The following is a 22,761-nucleotide window of genomic DNA, read 5'->3' on the forward strand; positions in this document are numbered from 1 at the left end:
TTGAGTGAAAATTTTTATAAAAAAATTGAATTATTTAATAAATTAATTTTTTGATAATTTTATTTAGAGGTTGGGGTAAAATGGACCGTTAAAAATTTATAAACAGCCAAATTTATTAAATCAATTTTACACCATAAATAGTAAAAATTTTGAATTAAAAACGAGGAAAATTCATTTATTTTGAGAATTTTTTTTTACAATGGGGTAAAATAAGTCGGTTTTAAAAAAAATTTTAAGTGAAAATTTTCACAAAAAAAATTGAATAATTTAATGAAATCAAATTTTTGGTAATTTTATCTAAAGGTTGGGGTAAAATGGGCAGTTTAAAAAATAATTAATAGTCAAATTTATCAAACCAACTTCACCCCAAAAATAAAAAATTAAATATTAAAAATTTTGAATTACACGGAAAAATATTTTATGTCAAGAATTTTTTTTCAAGGGGTAAAATGGGTCGGTTGTAAAAAAATTTTAAGTAAAAATTTGTACAATAAAATACATAATTTATTAGAATTGAATTTTTATAAATATTTTGATTATTTTCTGTAACAATTGGGGCAAAGTGGGCCGTTTAAAAAATAATAAATAGTCGATTTTAAAACACGATCTATTAATTTAGAGCCCGATTATATTTTTTTGCCTCAAGAATGTGAAAAAAAATTGTTTTCCACATCCAGGTCAATAAATTAACATAAATATACCCAAAGATTAAGATGTTTAAGACAGAAAAGTCAAACAAATGTCAGTCTTGATAAACAAAATTATTAAATTATCTATTTATTCTAAAAGCATAGAGTTGACAGTTTTAAGAATCTCTTCTGACACAGAAATTTTCTTTTAACGTTTCTTCTGGTACTTGGGTTGATTTCGGATTAGACTGAGTAGTTCTCTATTTAAAATACTAGACACGATAACTTTGAACGGTTTTGCGATAACTAATGGCTTGGCCGTAAATAAAATATAAAGCTATTGAGATATAGCGAGTGGTTTTAAATTTAAAAAGAAAGTTTTAGAACTTAAATTCCTGGATAAGATAATTAAAAATTTTATATTTTTAAAATTTACTAAATAACTTTTGCTTTAATGGATATTTAATAGATTTTATTAACTATTTTGTTGAATTTAATGCGGAATGTGCTGAGTAAATCAGTAATATTTTGGTATTACGGAAGCTTACGAGTTAACTGTAATTTTATTTTAGAGTTTAGATGGTAGGTGTTTTATGCGAGTGACATTATTCGCGCTTTCGTCTACCAATCACAAGTTTGACACTCGGCCAACTATCATAATAGTCTAATAATATATTGTTTTTCTTTTTTTATCCCTAACTTTCTGTTTATTTTTAAATTATTTATCAATTTTTCAAATCACTCATTAAAATTTTGAATAATTTTTTTTTTTACAACCCATATATTCGTGACCATTTTAGATAACTTCGCATTGTGGGTGGCCATTAGAAAGGGAATTCAATTTACTAAAATTTTACTATCCATAAAAAATTTCACAGACTCAATAGTTTTTAAGATACAGCCGTTTAAAGTCTTAGAAAAAAAGGCGCGTAATTTAAAAAAATATTTTACACATTTTTGATGATAACTTTTAAAAATTTGATTTTTCGAAAATTTTTTATCAGGGAAAAGTTGTAGGCAATCAAATTTCCTTTCCAAAAACCACCCATGACATATATTTATCTGAAATTTTCAGTTATTACTAAAGTAAATAAAACCGAAAAAAATCAAAAACTAAAAAAAATAATAATAATAATAGTAATTATAAATTAACCGTAAATAAGATCATATATAGAATGCAATAAACCTTTCACTTAAAATAAAACGCGTAGCAAATTCTCATCCTAAATACTCGCGCTCATATTTCTACACAAATAAATAATAATTTACGGTTTAATATTTTAATAGCCAGTTAATAATTGCGATGTACTGAGCTATTGAGTCACGTACTGACTATTAAGCAAATCAGCTCATTCAATAATTGCATAAATCATTACAACAATAATAATAATAACTATTATTATTATTATTATTATTATTATTATTATTATAAATTATAATTAATCTACTTTTTTCTCTACTTGGTTATTTCATCACAGCCTCAAAAGAAAAAAGTAGATTATTATATAATTAACAAATTAAAATGTATTAAGCAAATGTATTTATATATATTAATAAGCTATCTGACAATCAATCAAGTCCTACATTGACATGAATAATTAATTACAATCGATTGTAAACGATCGTTAAATAGAGCGAAACTGTCATGAGGATTTAACGCATTCTTTAATCAATTATTTATTATTTTAGTTATTTATAATGCTGATTGATAGTTTTAAGCTGACTTCTATAAATATATATATAAATATACAAACAAAAAGGATTTTTTGGTGCAAAAAATTTTTACTTACCCCAAGAAATTTTTTGCTTTATAAATTGAAAACAAAAATTTTTTTGAGCCGAGAAAAAAAATTTTTGGTTTCAATTCGTAGTGCAAAATATTTCTTGGCGCGAAAAATTTTTACTCTAAGAAATTTTTTGCATTATAAATTAAAAACAAAAATTTTTTGAGGTGAGAAAAAAATTCTTGTGTTAAGAAAATTTTTGTATTTAATTCGTAGTGCAAAATATTGTTTGGCGCGAAAAATTTTCACTTGTCCTAAGAAATTTTTTGCATCACAAATTGAAAACAAAAATTTTTTGAGGTGAGAAAAAAATTCTTGCGCTAAAAAAATTTTTGTATTTAATTTACAGTGCAAAATATTTCTTGCGTTCAGAAATTCTTTTTTTCTGTGTATACATATATATAAATAAATATATATTATCGTAATGTCGCATTGTCTTGGTATGCTATTAAATTTAAAAAAATCCGGAAGGAGTGGACGGTATCGATTATCAAGACATTATATTATTTTGTCAGAAGAATTACAATCGCGCTTTTTTTTTTATTTCTTTCAATCAGTAGTAATTATTTAGTTATTCTTCTAAGTGTTAACTCGATATATATTTTACATATATATACGCCCACATATTTTGTATCTGATGGATATATATTTATTTTTTTTTTTTATTGATTACATTTTTTTTGCCAATTCGCAGAACAGTTCGGTAATTAAATTAATTTTTTTATCGAGTCATTTTTTGATACTCTGCAGTACTAATTTAAGATTTATTTTATATTATGAATTATTATTTATACAGAAAAAAAAGTAGAAAAATTTCGGGAAAATAAGTCAGTCAAATTTTTATATATTGGAGTAAAACGCGTATTTTTTAAATAATTTTTTTCGGTTTCATTCAAACTTGAGTAATAACTGAAAATTTTCGACAAATATATGTTATGGGTGGTTTTTGGAAAGGAAATTTGATTACCTGTAACTTTTCCCTGATAAAAAATTTTCGAAACATCAAATTTTTAAAAGTTATCATCAAAACTATTCAAAATATTTTTTAAATTTCGCGCGTTTTTTCTAAGACTTAAAACGGCTGTATCGTAAAAATTATTGACTATGAAATTTTTTTGGTTCAACCCATTTTACCCTTATGTAAAATCAAATTACTATTAAATATTTTTTTAAATCCTTGTATTAAAAATAAAACGAAATTAGTCAGTTCCGAATCTTTGTATTGATTGGGGTAAAATGGATCTGGTAATTTTTTTTTTTATTTTTGTTAAACCCAAAAAAAATTTATTCTCATTTTTTTTCATGAAATTTTTCAGTAGCAAATAGAAAATAATTTGATTTAATTTTTTGAATAAAAACCGCGTTTTGATTTTCAAACAAAGAAAAAATTTTTTAATGAGAAATTATCAGAGGACAAATTTAGTGATTACGGTTTCTAAAATGACTGGGCAGGAAAAAAGTTTCTAGTGGTATAAAAAAAAAGAGTTTGTACAGGCTATTAAATAGTAACACATGTGTAACCAGTCATGTGAAAATATGAGATAAAATATAAGTATATCAGTAGCGGATCAGTAAAGCAATCATCCGCACTATTGAACCACGAGAGATAGGATTTATCGGATACCTGAGATCCCAGAAATGCCTTCCGCAATCTTCGAGGGGATCTATAAGATTGTGAGTAACCAATCAGGAGAATGTAACGTCCGTTTTATTTAACGCATCGATAGATTTATGCAGACAAAATATCCACGAACTTTTTTTGTTTGAGTATGTACCTAACGATTGGGTTGAAAATTAAATTTTATCATTTAATTAGTATAAATAAAAGTACTTACGTAAAAGTATAATTCAACTTTGTGAGACTGCTTGGGTACACATGTAAGCGATTCAGATCTACAGCAGCCAGTGTCATCTGAGCATCTGTGAAGAATCGCGCAGTGTGGAATGTAAGTCGTCGAGGGACTTGGATAGACATCTCTCACGGGTATAACTCTCGCACGTGGCCACTGACAGCTACCTTCCCGCGATACTTTCATCGCGTGCTGTAGGGCTTCTCTTATTTCAGCAGCTGCAATCATCGCCAATTAAATATTTATCTTATTCATACTTTTTTATATTTTTTTGGAGAATTTTAAGTGTAAAACAAAATATTTCGCCCATTTTACCCAATTTTTTTTTTTTTAATTAAAAAAAAAATGGTAGAAATTTTTTTTCAATAGAAAAAAGATGAAAATTAAACGTCCCATTTTGCCTCATTTTCTAAATTTTATTTTTTTATCAACATACTGTAAATTTTTTTTTATTTAAATACCCAAAAAATTCATTTTTTTCGCGGCCCATTTTACCCCATAAACTCTGTATATATTCCCTATATCGAACTTCAAGTTTATTTTTTTTTATTTTTAAAAAATTTTAATATTCAAAATTAATTTCACCCAAAAAATTTCTCACTGACTCATCTCTCATGAAAAATTCAAAATTCAAGTACCAATTAAATTTCAAACCTGAAAAATTAATCGAATCTCCATAACTAAAAAAATTTCTATTTCTACGACCCATCTTACCCAATACACTTAACATTCATCAAACAAACATGCATTCATTCAAAAGTGTCATATATAAATAAAAATGATATGCAAACAATTCATTTAGTTCAACACCATGAATTATACGGCCCATTTTACCTCATAAGCTCTAAATTCCCTAAATCAATCTTTATAATTTTTTTTTCTCAATTTTTTAAAAATTTGAATTTTCAAAATTAATTTCGCCCAAAATTTCTTACCGACTCATATCCCCCCATAAAAAATTCAAAATTTTATTACCAATTAAATTTCAAACCTCAAAAATTATTCGAACCTCCATACTTCAAAAATTTACTTTTTTTACGACCCATCTTATCCCATAAACTCTAAATATCCTAAATAAAAATTCAAAATTTCAAACCTCAAAAAATATTCAAATCTCCATACTCAAAAAATTCACTGTTTTTACGACCTATCTTACCCCATAAACTCTAAATTCCCTAAATAAAAATTCAAAATTTTGAACCTAAAAAATTATTCAAATCTCCATACTCAAAAACTTACTATTTTTACGACCCATCTTATCCCATAAACTCTAAATTCCCTAAATAAAAATTCAAAATTTCAAACCTCCTCAAAAATTATTCAAATCTCTACTTTCCCATACGAAAAAAATATATATCCGGATATATCCGGGCCAATCTGCATATATGAGACATACATTTTTATATATGTCGTTTATATGCAGATTGGCCGGGATATATCCGGATATATATTTTTTTCGTATGGGTTAAAAAATTCACTATTTATACAACCCATCTTTCCCCATACACCTGAAATTCATCAAACAAACATCCATTCAAAAATGTCATAAATAAAAATCATATACAAACAACCCATTTGATTCAACACCATAAATTACACGGCCCATCTTACCCCATAACACACCAGCCGTCTAGAAACCCCATAAATCATTAGAAAAAAAAACTTTAACAAATTGTTTAACATAAAAAAAAAATTAGTAGGTGTATTCAGATGTACTTGGTAATATTTTATTGTCCGTATTGTTGATTTCTTGATGAAAGTTCACGAGGGCAATGACTATTGCCGCAATAATAATAACATAACTATGTATTATGACTAGTCACAGTAACAGTCTGTCTCTCTATTATGCATACACACATATATATAAATATACGTACATAAGTATATATAGTAATGGATACCTCTACCTTTACCTCTATCTCTAACTCATACTCAAACTTGGACTCAGACTCCGACTTGGACTCGAATGAAATAGCTGTCATTAATTTAACAGTACTCGTATATAATAGTGAGCATAACCCGAGTTATGGGAATCATTATTTATACTTTTTATATATTAATTTAATTAAACTCTTGGTGTAATGTATGTAGGGTCTTATTCTTACTCTCAGTGAAACTAAAAACTCTTACTCTTAGTTTTGAATGTAAGGGTACAGTGTAAGTTGCTAAGTCTTTAGCAGTACGTGTCAATCATCTGAAGATCATACGGGTCAGATAAACAGGATAGTTATGATACAATCGCCATAAATGTGATATGTTGTTACACTCAATCTACAATCTACTCATTCATTCATTCATTCATAATAATATAACTACAGATTAAATGTAATTTAATGTTGTTTAATGTAATGTTCTTTAGTTTTTTTTTTTTTTCTAAATTATCATTATTTGTGGAGATTACATTTTTTTATCTTAAATCTTATCTGTTTATTAATAACTGGGGAAAACTATTTTTACATATGACCCATTTTACCCTAGTAATATTTTTTTTTTATATTTTTATTTGAAATGAGGATAAATGTCAATGAGAAATTTTTATGGGTAATGAGATAAATTTTTTTAGTGGCCCATTTTACCCTAAGGTGTAAAAAATTATTACTAGATTCTTATTTTAAACCTTTTTTTTAAGAATGGAGTGAAATAAGTCGGCTCAGAGTTTATTTTACATGGGGGTAAAATAGGTCGTTATAAGAATTTTTTCAGTGGCTCATTTTACCCCAAAGTGTAAAAAAAATTAGAATTTGACGTTTTTAATAATTCTTGTATTAAAGATGCGGAATAATTAGTCAGCTTAGAATTTTTTCACGCCGGGGTAAAATGGGTCGTTATTAAAAAATTTAGAACGGTCCATTTTACCCCAAATATAAAGGAAATTAGTATTAGATTTTTTTTATACGGCTTAAAATTTTTTTTACACGGGGAAAATGGGTCGTTAGAAAAATTTTTATGGCGGCCCAGTTTACCCCAAAATGTAAAAAATTATAACTAGATTTTTTTTAAACCTTTTTTTATTGAAAACGAAGCAAAATAAATGGGCTCAATATTTGTTTTACGTAGGGGTAAAGTGGGTCGTTGTAAGAATTTTTTTAACGGCCTATTTTACCCCAACGCTTAAAAAATTTATGTTTTTTTTTAATCCTTGTATCAAAAATGGAGCGAAATAAATTGCATTACAATTTATATAAATATCGGGGTAAAATGGGTTATTTGAAATTTTTTATTTACTGACTTCCTTTGCCCGAAAATTAAAAAAAAAATTATTATCAAATTATTTATCATCTCCCCTAAAAATTCTATCCAATTTCAAAATCGGGTAAAATGGGCCAGAAAAAATTTCAACGTCCATTCCAACCGAACAAAATTTTATAAAAATTGAATTTCCCGCCAAACTTCCAAAAATACAAAAAACATAATCCACCAAAATTTTATATAAAAAAAAATTCTCTACCCGAAATTCCCCACAAATTTTCATGTAAACCCAATAGTCAAACTCGGTATCAAAAATATAAACTCCAAATATTTTTTCAAACCTCAATTTTAAAATTCCCGCCAGTAAATAAAAAATTCCAACCCATTTTACCCGCAAAAATTTTTTCAAAATTAAAAAAATTACTTACATTTACCACTTTTATTGCTATTGTAATTATTACTATTATTATTATTCTGTAAACTTTTAATCTCTTTAACCGGAACTTTGTGCGGGGCGTGCGATAAAGGGGTAAACCCAGAGCTCGTGGGATCCGAGAATCGTGAATCTCTTCGCTCGTAAGTCTGGCTGATAATGACAGGCCTCGAAGCTGCACCAGTAGTGCTAACAGCTGCCGTGCTCATCATTGTAGTGCTTTTAGGCGCGGAGGTTGTAACCGGAGCGGATGTTTCTTCTTCTTCCTCAGCCTCCTCCTAAACCAAACAATTTAAATATATATACATATTCACATATATTAAAAACAAATAAACTAAAACAACCCAACAGATTAAATATCAATAACCCCTTGCAGTACAACAGCTCACTCTCATATCACTCAATCCCAGATGCAGAATCGTTGACATCTGCGGGTCTTTTACGCGCCGACAAAACAGCCCCAGGCTTAAATAATTCAAAGCAAAATTAATCGCAGCCATTTAAGATTCACTCAACTAAACCATACCAACTTAAACTCAATATCAAGAGCCATTTTTTTTCTCACACCAACACTCTAGAGTAATATCTCCTGTCACACTTGACCTTTAATCTCTTTAATAAAAAACATTTAATTACTTTTTAATAGTGTAGTCAAACACTTGGACACACTTTTTTCGCAATCGCCAGACGCCTCCGATAAATTGTGTGTACAGTGACTCATATTTTTTATTCTAAGGCTTTTATTTTTTTTTCTTTATTACAAGTGACAGTTTAATGTAAACATACATTTTTTTTCTTTGTTATATTTATCAATAAATCATTATTATATATTTACTTTTGTTATTTAATTATAAGTTTAGAAGGCATTTATATAAAGACTGACATTTATTAGTCACATCCTTTACAATTATTTTGTCTCGTAATTTCCGTATTTGAATATCGTGAATTTTTTTTTTTTATTTATTTTGGGTAATTATTGTTTTTTTTATGAATGAATTTTTTACACTGCATTGAGTATGGGAATTAATGTGGGTGTGTGGTAAAATGCATTAGATAATTTTACTTGGCCCATTTTGCCCCGATTAGAAAACTAGTTCAATTTTGGAAAGTAATTTTATTGTATTTCTTTTTTTTTTTTTTAAATAAATGTAGACTTTAAGGTGAAATTAAATTTTTCAAAATATGTGGCCCATTTTACCCTATGGAAAAAATTTTGATTCAAAATTGGAGAGAATTATTTATGAAAATGGGAATTTAAAGATTGAAAATTAAATACTTAAGTGGCCCAATTTGCCCCAGATTTAATCAAAATATATAAAAAAATTTTTTAAAATAAACATTTTCTATCAATTTTGAAAAATTAAAATTATACGACCTAATTTTGAAAAAATTTCAACTGTTCAAAAATAATTTTTTACTACACACATCAGACCCATTTTACCCCATAATACATTTTTAATTTCAATAAAAATTTTGAAAATTTTTCATCTCGGTATTCTCATGAGTATAAAATGTAGATTCATCAAAATTTAATATTTTTACAGCTCATCTTGCCCCATATTCGATAAAAATTAATGAAAAATTTTTTAAAATAAATATTTTCTATTAATTTTGAGAAACTAAAATTAACCGACCAAATTTTGAAAAAATTTCAAATGTTCAAAAATAATTTTTTACTACACACATCAGATCCATTTTACCCCATAATACATTTTTAATTTCAATAAAAATTTTGAAAATTTTTCATCTCGGTATTCTCATGAGTATAAAATGTAGATCCATCAAAATTTTAACTTTTACGGCCCATCTTGCCCCATATTCAATAAAAATTTTTGAAAATCATTTTTAAAAATAATCTCAATTATAAAAAATAAAAATTACACGACTTACCCCACGTTTAAAAAATTTGTTTGTTCACAAATAATTTTTTACTTCACATATCAAATGACCCATTTTGCCCCACATTCAAACATTTCTAATTTGAATAAAAAACCTCTAAAATTTTTTATCTCATGCCCACATGTATAAATTTCAATCCATCAAAAATAAATTACACACACGGCCCATCTTTCCCTCCCCCATATCTAGTATTTTAACAAAAATAAAAAAATTAAAATTGTCCTCTTACCACCGAATTTCTCCAGACCTTTAAAACAAAATATTCGCCCGGCCCATCTTGCCCCTTTGCCAAAATTTTAAATATCCCAAAATAACAAAAAAATCAAATCGTCACGATTACACCCAAAAATTAAATAAAAAATTTAAAAATACCGCCAATTGCTTACCACTTTATAATTTTTTTTTATCTACTTCTAAAGGCTAACATTTAGTGCCTTATAAAAAAATATTATTAATGTTACAAATTAGCCTCTTTTATGTACACTTCTTATGGATTTATGGATTTAAACTTGATGATGTCTGATGGTTGATGCCCTAACAATTTTTTTTTTTTTTTTCAAATAAAAATAAAAAAAAAATAAGTGTTCAAGCCTCAAGAATCAAGATCAAAGAATGTGGCAAATAACTTGTGTTAAAAAATTTTTTTATGCTTTTCTTAACAACCATAAATTATATATATATATATATATATATATATATATATATATATATATATATATATATATATATATATATATATATATATATATATATATATATATATATATATATTTATATATATATATATAAAGTTAGTTAGTAGTTTTAACTTTAAAAAGTATCAAGAGGAATATTAGTAATTCTGTTAAACAGACAGGTCTTGTAATTTTTTTTTTATTTTGCGTTCATACTCTTGAACAAGGACTGACTAAATGGACCACCCAGTGTCTTTTTTTTTATTGCTAAAAATTTTTTTTGGTGTCCACTTATATAAGGAGGTAACCCGCGTAACAAAAAATTCGTCCTAAAAATGTTTAAAAAAGTGTCAACTGTAAACATAAAAATTTGAGACACTGATGAACTTGAAGTTGATAAGTTTTTGAAATTTTCCAAGAGTAAAAAAAAATTTTGTCTTAGTACTCAGTTACGTTTTTCAAAATATTTCAAGCACGAAAAATTCGACTTGAAAATTTTGCTTGAAAACGAGGTCTGGAAATTGAGAATTTTACTTCTCTTTAATTTTTTTAGTTACAAAAATTATGAACTCGAAGCTCAGATTTGTCTTAAATTTTGAATTTTACTATTAGAAATTTTTTTGAAACGAATTCTTCTTTTACGCGGGAAGGGAAAAAATTTGAAAATTTTATAAAATGAAAATTTTGAATTTAAATTTGCAGCAAAAAATGACTTTTTTGACTCAAATTTTATTCAATCGAGCCAAAGCCAAGTCAAATTTGATTTTTTTGATTCAAATGAATGCTAAGTAGGGTCGAGTCAGCCAAAAACAAGTCAAAAATTGACAAAAAATACGTTTGCTTTTGGGTAACTTGATCTACTCAGTATCCATTTAAGTCAAAAAAATCAAATTTGACTTGACTTGACTTAAATTTATATCAAAAAAGTCAAATTTATTTTTTTGACCCGGGAGAACTGGCCACGGGATTTAATATTCATCAGATAAAGTTCGCGGTTGGGGTCAGATTAGGATTTTTTTTTGTTTCGTAGGGTATTGTATCTGTTATATATAGGTATGGATGGATGTATGTAAGTGTGGATAAGAAGAAATGGCAGGTTTAGTCTCGGATCTTTATACTTGTCTTGAGGCGCACCGATTGCAACCTGGATAGTATGTACGTTTATGGCCCACCCACAAAGTTCAGGGTATCGTTCACCATTTTATACGTTGAGTTATTTGGTTTAAAAATCCTCCATTTACCACCCCAGATTGTCTAATTAATTATTTTACTTCATATTAATTACTCACATAAATTAATTAAATATTAATTACTTTTAATATTCACCCGATTCAAATTTTTAAATTTCCCGGGATTATTTTTAGCTTCAAATTTAAATTGTGTTTCAATTATCAGAGATACGATAAAAATGGTCTGAGATATTTTTGTAGAGAATTAAATTTCCTACAAAAATGATCTCATTAATTTTTTACGACAATTGAATACTTGGGTCAGAAATTTAAATTTAAGTGACGTGAAAAAAAGTCAGTAATAAAAATTAAAATTGTCTAAGTCTTAAAATTAAAATTCTGGGTAAAATATCAGAGATACAACAAAAACTTAAGAATTAAATTTTGTAGGAAATTGAATTCTCTACAAAAAATATAGAGACAACTTTTCGCGTATCTCGAATAGTTTAGCCACAATTGCAAAAACTTGTGCTGGCCAAAATAAAATGTAGCGAAAAATTTCAACAATAGGCGAATTTTTGTTTAAAAATCTAAAAACTTCAAGGTGTCGGAGTAAATATCCGTTGGTCTAGTTAATTTTTTCATTGTCTCGTGCAATAATATAAAAAAATAATCGTCGTGTGTGATCCCGAGGTACGAAAATTAAAGTTATTTCAAGAATGAGAATGCATTTGGTCTCTGGCATGGCGCTGCCAGGCTGTCTGCTACTTGCTATGACGATCAACGCGCGTCTACTATTCAATTCATGTAGAATAAAAGGAGAAAGAGGAAAAATAAATAAGGTAAAACAAGCGGAGGTGAATAAGTAGTAGACTAGTAGGAGGTGGATGAGAATGAGAATGAAGAGAAAGAAGAAAGAAGAAGGTTAAAAAAGAGGATGAGGTTATAGTAACATAGAACAGTGGCATGGTGACCATAACTAACGAGAATTCTTATTGCTACTAAAAATGGAAGATGAGTTTATTGCCGTTTCTAAGAACCGCCATTACATTGTACGCAATGGCACCCATCGACATGCAAAGCTGTCAGAAACTCACCAGCGCATTAACATTTTATTTAATATCATATTCAATATCATATCATATTAACACATTTTCATGTCTACACAGAAAAAAATATAATTTTTCTTGCCATTTCGCAATACAAAATATTTCTTGGAACGAGTAAAAGTTTTCTTGGGGCGAGAAAAAATTTTCTTGAGGTGCAAAAAAATTTCTCGCACTAAGAAATTTTCTCGAACCTTAATAAAATTTTTGTTTTCATTTCATAATGCAAAATATTTCTTGGGACGAGTGAAAATTTCCTTGAGGCACAAAAAGAATTTTTTACGGCAAGAAAAATTTTCTCGCTCCAAGAAATTTTCTCCAGTTTTAATAAAATTTTTGTTTTCATTTCATAATACAAAATATTTCTTGGGACGAGTAAAAATTTTCTTGGGACGAGTAAAAAATTTTCTTGAGGCGCATAAGAATTTCTCGCGCGAAGAAATTTTCTCGAGCCCTAATAAAATTTTTGTTTTCAATTCATAATGCAAAATATTTCTTGGTACAAGTAAAAATTTTCTTGAGTCAAGAAAAAATTTCTTGTCTCAAGAAACCTTTTTTTTACGTGTATACACTGATATACTATAGTATCATTTTTCCAAGTACTCTAAAAATGAATTAATGAAATTCACTTCGAATTAGTGAATATTTCTCTATGAACCAGCTGTAAATTTACCACTGGTTAAATGAGTGGTATACTTATAGCTGGATAAAAAATAACTATCCACTGATTCACATCGAATTTCACTAATTCATTTTTAGAGAGTAGTTCGTAGAAAAATAATTCGATATCAATATGACTAATATTAAAATCACATCAGCAATTAATTTTTATATTCTTATAAATACATAATTTCTGAGAATTAAAAAGATGGTATTTTATGATTCATACCATATACGCCAGATAAAATAAAAATAACCATTAACCCCTCGACATCGGTATGTCTGTATCAAAACACACTCAATTGGTTATATCTGGTGAAATCCTAAAAATAACCACGTACTTGGCTAAGATTTGTATAAAAATAAATAATAAAATATGACAAACAATCAATCGGGTGCAGTTAATTTAAAGAGACGCTGAATAATCGCATTCTTTAGACGCGTTAGTCATCAAAAATTACAACTACAGCTACAGCTTTGAATGCACTGCGTATATATAATTTGCATTGCATTCGCAGAAAAAAAGGATTTCTTGGCGCAAGAAGTTGCCTTATAAAATAAAAATACAAATTTTCTTAGGACTAGAAAAAATTTCTTGCGTCAAAAATTTTTCTTGGCTCAAGAAAATTTTTTCTCGCCCCAAGAAAATTTTTTATTCAATTCGCAATGCAAAAAATTTATTGGGACAAGTAAAAATTTTCTTGAAGCGAATAAAAATTTTTTGCGCCAAGAAATTATTTTTTTTTGTGTATTATAGTATTTGTAATACAAAATTTTGTGATATTTTTGACAGTAAAAAAACTCGTGCTGTTTATAGGACATTTTTTGTAAAATTAGTGTTTTTACACTGTAAAAAATTCGCGGAGTGAATGCGGATTAAATCCGGAGTGAATGCGGAGTGAATGAATGTTTAATTATTCACTCCCTTCGGAGTGAAATTCATTCCGGAGGGAGTTTTGAAAATATTATTAATAAACAATAACTCCACTAAATAAAATCTCACACACACACACGCACACACCCGAACACACGCACGCACACATTCTGGCAAACACACCGGCACACACCCAAACACATACGCGCACACATTCGCACAAACACGCTCTCGCACTTGCACACACACACACATTGTTTAATGGTTTAATATAAATTAATATAAAATCATTTAAATGTTAAAACTCCGGACCGGAGTGAATTGGGAGTGAAATAAAATCCGCGTCACTTCGAGATCACTCTGCTAAAAAAAATCGCAATTCACTCCGCATGCGAAGTGATTTTTTTTAAAACTTCGGAACTCTGAGTGGCGGAGTGAATTCGGATTGAAATTAAATCCGGATTCACTCCCGATTTTTTACAGTGTATAGTTTACTCAACAAAAAAAGAAATTAAAATTTTTTTTTTTTTATTTATTTCAAAGTCGCATGAACAGCAATGGTCATGAGCGACTTGCGACTTCAGTAATATACATATGTTACAGCTTACATAGTGTAAGAATTAGATCCTATTGAGCAATTATAAGTTTCTTAACAGGTTTAGAACTGTAATTAAATTGTTTTTGACATTTAAACATTCTGTTATTTCCGTTGGTAGCTTGGTGGTCCTGTGATGTTTTGACATTCTACTAGAAGATGTTGGATTGTTAGTGTTGATTCACATTTTGGGCATTTATTGGCGGGTGCTCGTGTCATGAGATGATTGTGTGTCATATTGGTGTGACCAATTTTTAACCGTGTAAGAATTACTTGATTCGTACGGTTGTTAGATGGAGGTTCTTCCCATACATTATTTCTTACACGATGTAGTAAAGATTTGGAATTCCTCCACATAATGTTCCATTTAGCCCATCTGAAGTTTCTGACAGTGTTTTTAAATTCGTCAGTTATGGCAAGTCGTTGATTTGGGTATCATCAGTTAGGGCTTTTTTTGAAATTATAATTATTAATTTTTTCAGTTTTCTAAATTTTATCGTTTATTCCCCCTATGAAAAAAATTAATAAAAAAAATATATGTTAAATATAAAAAAAATATATGTTAAATATCAAAAAAATATATTTTTCATATAGAGAAAATATATTAAAAATACAAAAAAAATATATAAATATATATATAATATGTATAAAAAATATATTTTAAATAGCTAACTTTTGGCCGATTTTCGTATATATTTTATATATTTTAAATATATTAAAAATATATCTTAGAATATATAAAAAATACATGTATAAAAATATACAAAAAAAATATTTTTTTTATATATTTTTAAATATAAAAAAAATATATTTTTCGTATATTTTTATACATGTATTTTTTATATATTTTTAATATATTTAAAATATATAAAATACATACGAAAATCGGCCAAAAGTTAGCTATTTAAAATATATTTTTTATACATATTTATATATTTTTTATGTATTTTGAATATATTTTTTTTTATATTTTAATATATATTCTTTTTATAAATTTTTTTTATGGGGGTCCTTTTACTAAAAATTACAAAATTTTTGTAATTATTAATAATCACTAGAGAATTATTTGATTAATACGACAAAAAAAATGAATCATTAAAATTTTAGTAACCCAAAGGTCCCGGATTCGAATCCCGTCCATGGAATTTTTCAATAAAAAAAAAAAAAAAAAAACTCTTATTCTCAGCAAATAATTTTTCTCTACCGAAAATAAAAATCAAATGATTCAATATCTAAAAAAAAGTCAAATGATAATTGTCTATAAATTTTTTATCACAACATCAAACAACTGTATCAAGCATAAAACCGCGTGTGGATGTAGATAACTGTGGCATTGAAAAAATAATCAAAGCCCCTCACAATAAAAAAAATCCACACAAATGATAATCAAATACCATCGGTATAATCCCTAATAAAACATACAATTTTCCATTTAAAAGCTTTATAAAATTAGGTCATACTGTAAATATAAGTAATTTACAAATATCCGACTATTAATAATTTTTTATACAAAATAATGAAAAGGTGCAGTTACAATGATGACATCATCTTATATGTTATTTACGCTTTGAAGAACACTCTCTAATGTAACATAATATATGATTGAATGGGACACTCCTTATAGAAAGTTCTTGGGGTGAATAAACAAACAAATATATATATTTTTATTCAACTATTACCTATTAACTATAAATCAAACTATCATTTCTTATACACATATATATCTATATAAATATATGTATAGACTTATTTTTATTTTATAACAATTTATTATAATTAAAATATATATTTTTAATATATATTATAAATGTTATAAGTAGAATATATAATAAGAAGCTTTTAACTTTAATGCATACGTCAAAACGTCAATAATATTGCGGCATAATAATTATTATTATAAAGTTTCGTAAATGTCGATTTTTAATTTTTTTCACACGTCAATAATCATAAATAAGTTATTTTAATTATTAACGTGGGAGATACTTCGTAATTTTTTTTTTAATTATTATTATTATTATTATTAATTTTTTTTGTATTGTTAGAAAAAATGCAATAAATAACTTTTTAAAAACTTATAAGGGAGGATTGATTTATGGTAAAATAAATTTTATGTATAGATGTATATATATATATATTTATAAATTTGTGTAGTGTGTAAAATTAAACGTTCCCATATAATAAAATAGCCACAAATTGACCCATATCTAGAACTTCCTGGTTCATCTCGTTTAACATCTGTGGCATGGAAATTTTATAATTTATACACTGGGGTATTTAAGTATTGACGGGTGATATTTATTGTTTTAAAATAGATTTTTACATGGGGTAATGGGGGTACTGCTTTCTTTGTTAGGTTATGTGACGTTTCAGGGGGATGTTAAATTACATTTTTTTTGGTAAATTATTTTTCTATTTTTAGCATCCGATTAGTGACACAAATTTTCAATTTTGAAATCATGTTTTGTCTTGTTATATTTTTTTCTAATTATCCCAGTGAAGAAAATTTATGACCGGAAAACGTGGAAAAATTAATATATTAATTTACCCGGTTAAAATGACATCCGTTTAGTAGCAAACCGCGTAATTTAATTTTTGTAAATTTTACAGTCAAGTAAAAAACGGAAGCCATTTTTCGAAGTTGCAAAATAGTAAATTATAAACCTAGGGTACGAAATATGACCGACGTTTTTTTTCCGTGTGCAAAATACCATTTTTTTCCGAATTTTCAACCCAAAGTGAATTTTTGCTTCTTTTTGCAAAAAAATGGCGCATGGCAAAACGGGTCAGGATTCAAAACTTTGTGCGCAAATCCGTTGAAAATTAAATTTACTACAAATATGGAATCGTTTGATTCCGTCTTACGCAAAAAATGCAATTTTTTTTCCCGCGAATATTTAAAAAATTCAAAATAATTTATTGACTATTAAATGTTATTATAATTAATTCCAAGAATCAGGGAAATAAAATAGATGCTGACATTGATAAAGTAACTGAAAAAAAAAAAAAAAAAAATACAATAATTACGGCGCCGAGGCGACCTACGCATTAATAAATATGGATACGGAAATAATTAACATTTATATTTATAAACATAATCGTTTTGTAAATTTGTTAAAATATATTATGTAAAATAAGATAAAAGGATAAAAAGATTATCTTGTGTGTTATAACGTAAATACTGATTGCATATCTTTGACACATTGTGTTTAAAAGTGCGGGCGGCTACAAATTGTTTTGTTAATCTTTTCATTCTTATTCTTTCTGCGGCGTTATGTTTTTTTTTTATTATTTATATATTTATATTTGTACTTTTTTTTTTTTTTTTATTTCATCGGGTTCTTTTTCATTCAACAGTACTGAAGATTCATGAATGATGCATGTATGCCCACACGTCTTGACTCTTGTGCGCGTTGCACACTCATTTTGTTGAGTATCGACGCTGTGAATACCGATGTCACGATCGCTTTTCTGTAATTAGCTTAAGAAACGCGCCAAAAATAAAATAACGAAAGTTAATAGAATTAATATTTATACGTGACCTGCAAAAAATGTTTTGCATAAAAGAAAAAAAAAACTTAAAAAAAATTTATAGACTCAAAGCGGTGTAATGAATACTAAACTTTTAGTCTACTAGTAATTTTAAATTAGATTTGAAATTTTGCAATAGATCTTTTTTTCGCAGTTCATCGAAGTGCCACTAGGTGGCGACGGATAAAAATCTTCTCGTAGGCGCAATGAGATAATTAGAGTATATCTCGTTACTAGAACCATAAGGGCGTATAAAAAAATTTTTTTGCTCCAATCAATGTAAAATTGTTAAAAACATTAAAATCTATGGAAAAAACGAAAAAAAAATTTTTTTTTTGTTATACACCCTTTTGGTTTTAAGTAAAAATTTTTTTAAAGTCATAAGGGCGTATCCTGTTTTTTCGATTTATTATCAATTATAGGTCAGAGTAAGAAAAAAAATTGCGAGGGTAAAAAAAATTATCACTCCACAATTTAATTTATAGCAGCAAATATTTATTTAAGTGAAAAAACGAATGAAAAAATAAATTCATTAGGGTATTAGTCCTATGCCATCACCATCGTCAGGATTATCTGTACCTAAGATTTAAAAAAAAAAGATTTTTTAATTTTTTTTAGAACATAACTTGATAATAATAAAATAATTTATAAACTTGTACCATCGCTGAAAATTAAACTTTGATAATACCGATGAAAAAAAAAAAGAAAAAAACTGAAAATGAAACCTTGATTGAAAAATGAAAAAATGCACCTTTAAAAAATTTTACAATTTAAAAGTGCATTTTTTTAATTTGATTAAATTAAATTTCACAGCACTCATAGAATTTAGAATTTTTTAAATGCATTTTTTTCATTCTCGAATTACACATATTTTTTACATTAATTTTTAAATTTAAAAAATTATAACAAACTTAAGATTCGATCAAATTTAAATAAAGAAATGTGGTTTTTTACTTAAATAAATATTTGTTCAGATAAATTAAGTTGTGGAGTGATCATTTTTATTACCCTTGCAATTTTTTTCCTTACTCTGACCGATAATCGATAACAAACCGAAAAAACAGGATACGCCCTTGTGACTTCAAAAAATTTTTTTCTTAAAACCAAAAGGGCGTATAACAGTAAAAATTTTTTTTTCGTTTTTTCCATAGATTTTAATGTTTTCAACATTTTTACTTTAATTGGAGCAAAAAAAAATTTTTTTATACGCCCTTATGGTTCTAGTAACGTGATGTGTTTTAAATGACTACAAAAAACTATTTTTCCGCTTATGGCCTTAAACATAGAACACATTTGATATGTGTTAAAATAATACACTTGTAACACACTTGGTTTTAGAGTGTACTCGCTACTACAATATTTTATTAGATAGCAGTATTGATGTACCTGAAGATCGGAACGTTTTTCGCGCAACAAAAACGAAAACTATGTAATTTGACTGCTTCAGGGGTAGTTGGGGGTAGTCTGCAATTTTTGGCTGATATACCAGCGCCCATGCGAAACATTTCAAAAATCTAGATCCAGTAGATTTTTTAAATAGCATTTTGTTTTTTTATTTTTGTTCTGCAAAAAACGTTTCGATTTTCGGGTACATACGGTATTGAGGTTAGGAGAGCTGCAATTTTTCCCGCCTAACCCAAAGTAATTCAAAATCAAATGTGTTTTTTAGCTATTTTTGATTTGCTTTCAGAAAACTTGACCTACTTATCATCCCTTAAAGTCAAAAAACAACTTTTACTTGGCTTCGATTTAGATGACTTGAATTTGACTCAAATTCAGATTTATTATTTTGTTGACCCGGGCCATTTTGCAGGTTAATCCAAAACCCGAAATTTTCACGGTTAATTTTCACATTAAACGCCTACTAATTTCGTCTATTAATATCCATGTGTACATAGATTAACATTAAATACTATTTGACTTGGCATGAAGTTAAATATTAAATAGGACAATCATATATTTAATTTCCTGGCTCCTATTATTTGCACAGTACTAAAAATTAAATTAATTTATTGGCTTAAACGCGAAAATATTTTTTAGAATTTAATATATATACGTAATAGCAGGTCTTGTGTTATATTAATAGTCAGTATATATATGTACATATGTACATATGTATATATACATATATGAAGTAGCCTTAGGGCATCAGCGGTACGACGTTTACGAGCAGAGATTAATTTTAATGAGTCTAAGCATTAGCATTCATCCCGTTGATAGATATTTATGGGATTCAAATTTGCCTGTTGCTAATATCCCTATTGCTAGATTACAACTTAAATAACACTATGTGTTTAACACATTATTCATCATAAGTTTTAAGCGTTTAAATAATTCTTGAATTATTTCTTATTCAAAAGAAAGGAAAGAAAAAAAAAAAGTTAAATTAATTAATTAATTAATTAATTGGTTAGTTATTTATTCAGAAGTAAATGCCACGTGGACAAGATGAAATAATTATCAGTAAGCTGTTTAATTAATATAAATGTAGGCATCTATTTAAGTGGAGATATCTCTTAAAATACTCGGTGGGTGATAGCGAAATCAATTAGAGCAAAATTCCCGGCTTTACTACGGGTCAGTGTATGAATATATATGACGCTTATGTATATATATGTATATATTTAATCATGCGAAAATAATTACATTAATAATTATCTATGTAATGGATTATTTATGTCTTTCGTTGAAACTGGTTGGGACTATTTATGTTTGATAATTATTAGTTACAGTTTTATCTGTCAAAAAAAATTTTGTTCACTTTTTTTATGAAATTTTTTTTTTGCTGTCAACTAAATATTTATACTCATTAATTATTAGTTAGATTTCTGTTCCTTGTTTAGTGAATTTTTTTTTAGTTACAGAATTATTTGAGAGAAGGTGGGAGGGGGCAGATTTGAATTTTTTTTTTAAATTAGGCCGATTTTTTTTAAGTTAAGACAAAATTTGTATGGGGTATTTTGGGCCACAAAAAAATTGATTTTTTTTTTTTTAACTCCTTGTTTATTGAATTTTTTTTTTTATTCAGTTACGAAATTATTTGAGAGAAGGCGGGAGAGGGGGGCAGATTTGAATTTTTGTTTTTTTCTAATTAGGCCAATTTTTTTAAACTTAAGAGACAAAATTTCCATGAGGTATTTTGGGCCACAAAAAATTGATTTTTATGTTTTTTAGTTCTGTGTTCAGTGGAATTTTTTTTTTTTATTTAATTACGAAATTATTTGAGAGAAGGCGGGAAAGAGGCAGATTTGAATTTTTTTTAAATTAGGCCGATATTTTTAAACTTATGAGACAAAACTTCTATGGGGTATTTTGGGCCACAAAAGAATTGAGTTTTTTTTTTTTTAGTTCTGTGTTCAGTGGAATTTTTTTTTTATTAAATTACGAAATTATTTGAGAGAAGGCGGGAAAGGGGCAGAATCGAATTTTTTTTTTAAATTAGGCCGATATTTTTAAACTTATGAGACAAAATTTCTATGGGGGATTTTGGGCCACAAAAGAATTGAGTTTTTTTTTTTTAGTTCTTTGTTCAGTGGAATTTTTTTTTTATTTAATTACGAAATTATTTGAGTGGCGGGAGAGGGCGCAGATTTGAAATTTTTTTTTAAAATTAACCCAATTTTTTTTTAAACAAAAGGAAAAATTTCTGTAGGGTATTTTGGGCCACGTAAAATAAAGATTGAGTTTCATTGGTTTTTTTTAGTCTATTTTGCCCTACATTTTTTTAGTACCAAAATATTTCGATACCGATATTCAATGGCTTAAAAAGTAAAAGCGTGAAATAAAATCAGTATTTTTTTTTTTTTTTTTGGGGACACGTTTCGCTCTTTGTGACCTATTATAATTTTTACTATTTGTTATTGTTCAATTTTATGGGTAAAAAAAAAATTTGTTAGTTTAAAAATTACCACAAATAATTCTGTCTGAGTTAAAAATTTTTAGTGGCTAAAGTTCAATTACTTTTTAACTGATAATTAATAATATTTAAAACAAAAAAAAATCACTGGAATATAGACTTTAATGAATTCGGTGAATTAAAATGATAAAAAAATTGATAATTATTGTTTACAAAACGGAAATATATGAAATTTATATTTAATAATGATGTTAAATTATCAATTTTAATGACGTTAATATTTTTTATGATAAAAATTAGCTAAATATATATATATATATACGTATATAATAAATCCATATATTTATATATTTTTAAAACATATTTTATTAGAATAATTAATATTAATCATATATTATTAAGAGATTATAAAATAGTGAAAGTTGATATTTAATTATTTAAAAAAAAAATGTATGCTCGCGTTTTTTTTTCTTTTTTGTCGTAAAAAGTTTGTGTCGCAAAAAAAAATTAAGTCT

At 26.9% G+C, this 22,761-nt stretch overlaps 1 protein-coding gene across 1 annotated transcript in view; it reads right to left on the reverse strand.

Moving 5' to 3' along the window:
• LOC130675143 (uncharacterized protein DDB_G0283697-like) overlaps positions 1 to 22,761 on the reverse strand; it is a 48,253-nt gene that overhangs the window by 19,783 nt on the left and 5,709 nt on the right. The window contains exons 2-3 of the mRNA XM_057480659.1: positions 7,881 to 8,163; positions 4,249 to 4,481 (exon numbers count right to left, since the gene is read on the reverse strand). Coding sequence (XP_057336642.1) covers positions 4,249 to 4,481; positions 7,881 to 8,163 — 516 coding nt within the window. The remainder of the gene's footprint in view (positions 1 to 4,248; positions 4,482 to 7,880; positions 8,164 to 22,761) is intronic.

The sequence above is a fragment of the Microplitis mediator genome, chromosome 9 (assembly GCF_029852145.1).
Source record: "Microplitis mediator isolate UGA2020A chromosome 9, iyMicMedi2.1, whole genome shotgun sequence".
NCBI lineage: Eukaryota > Metazoa > Arthropoda > Insecta > Hymenoptera > Braconidae > Microplitis > Microplitis mediator.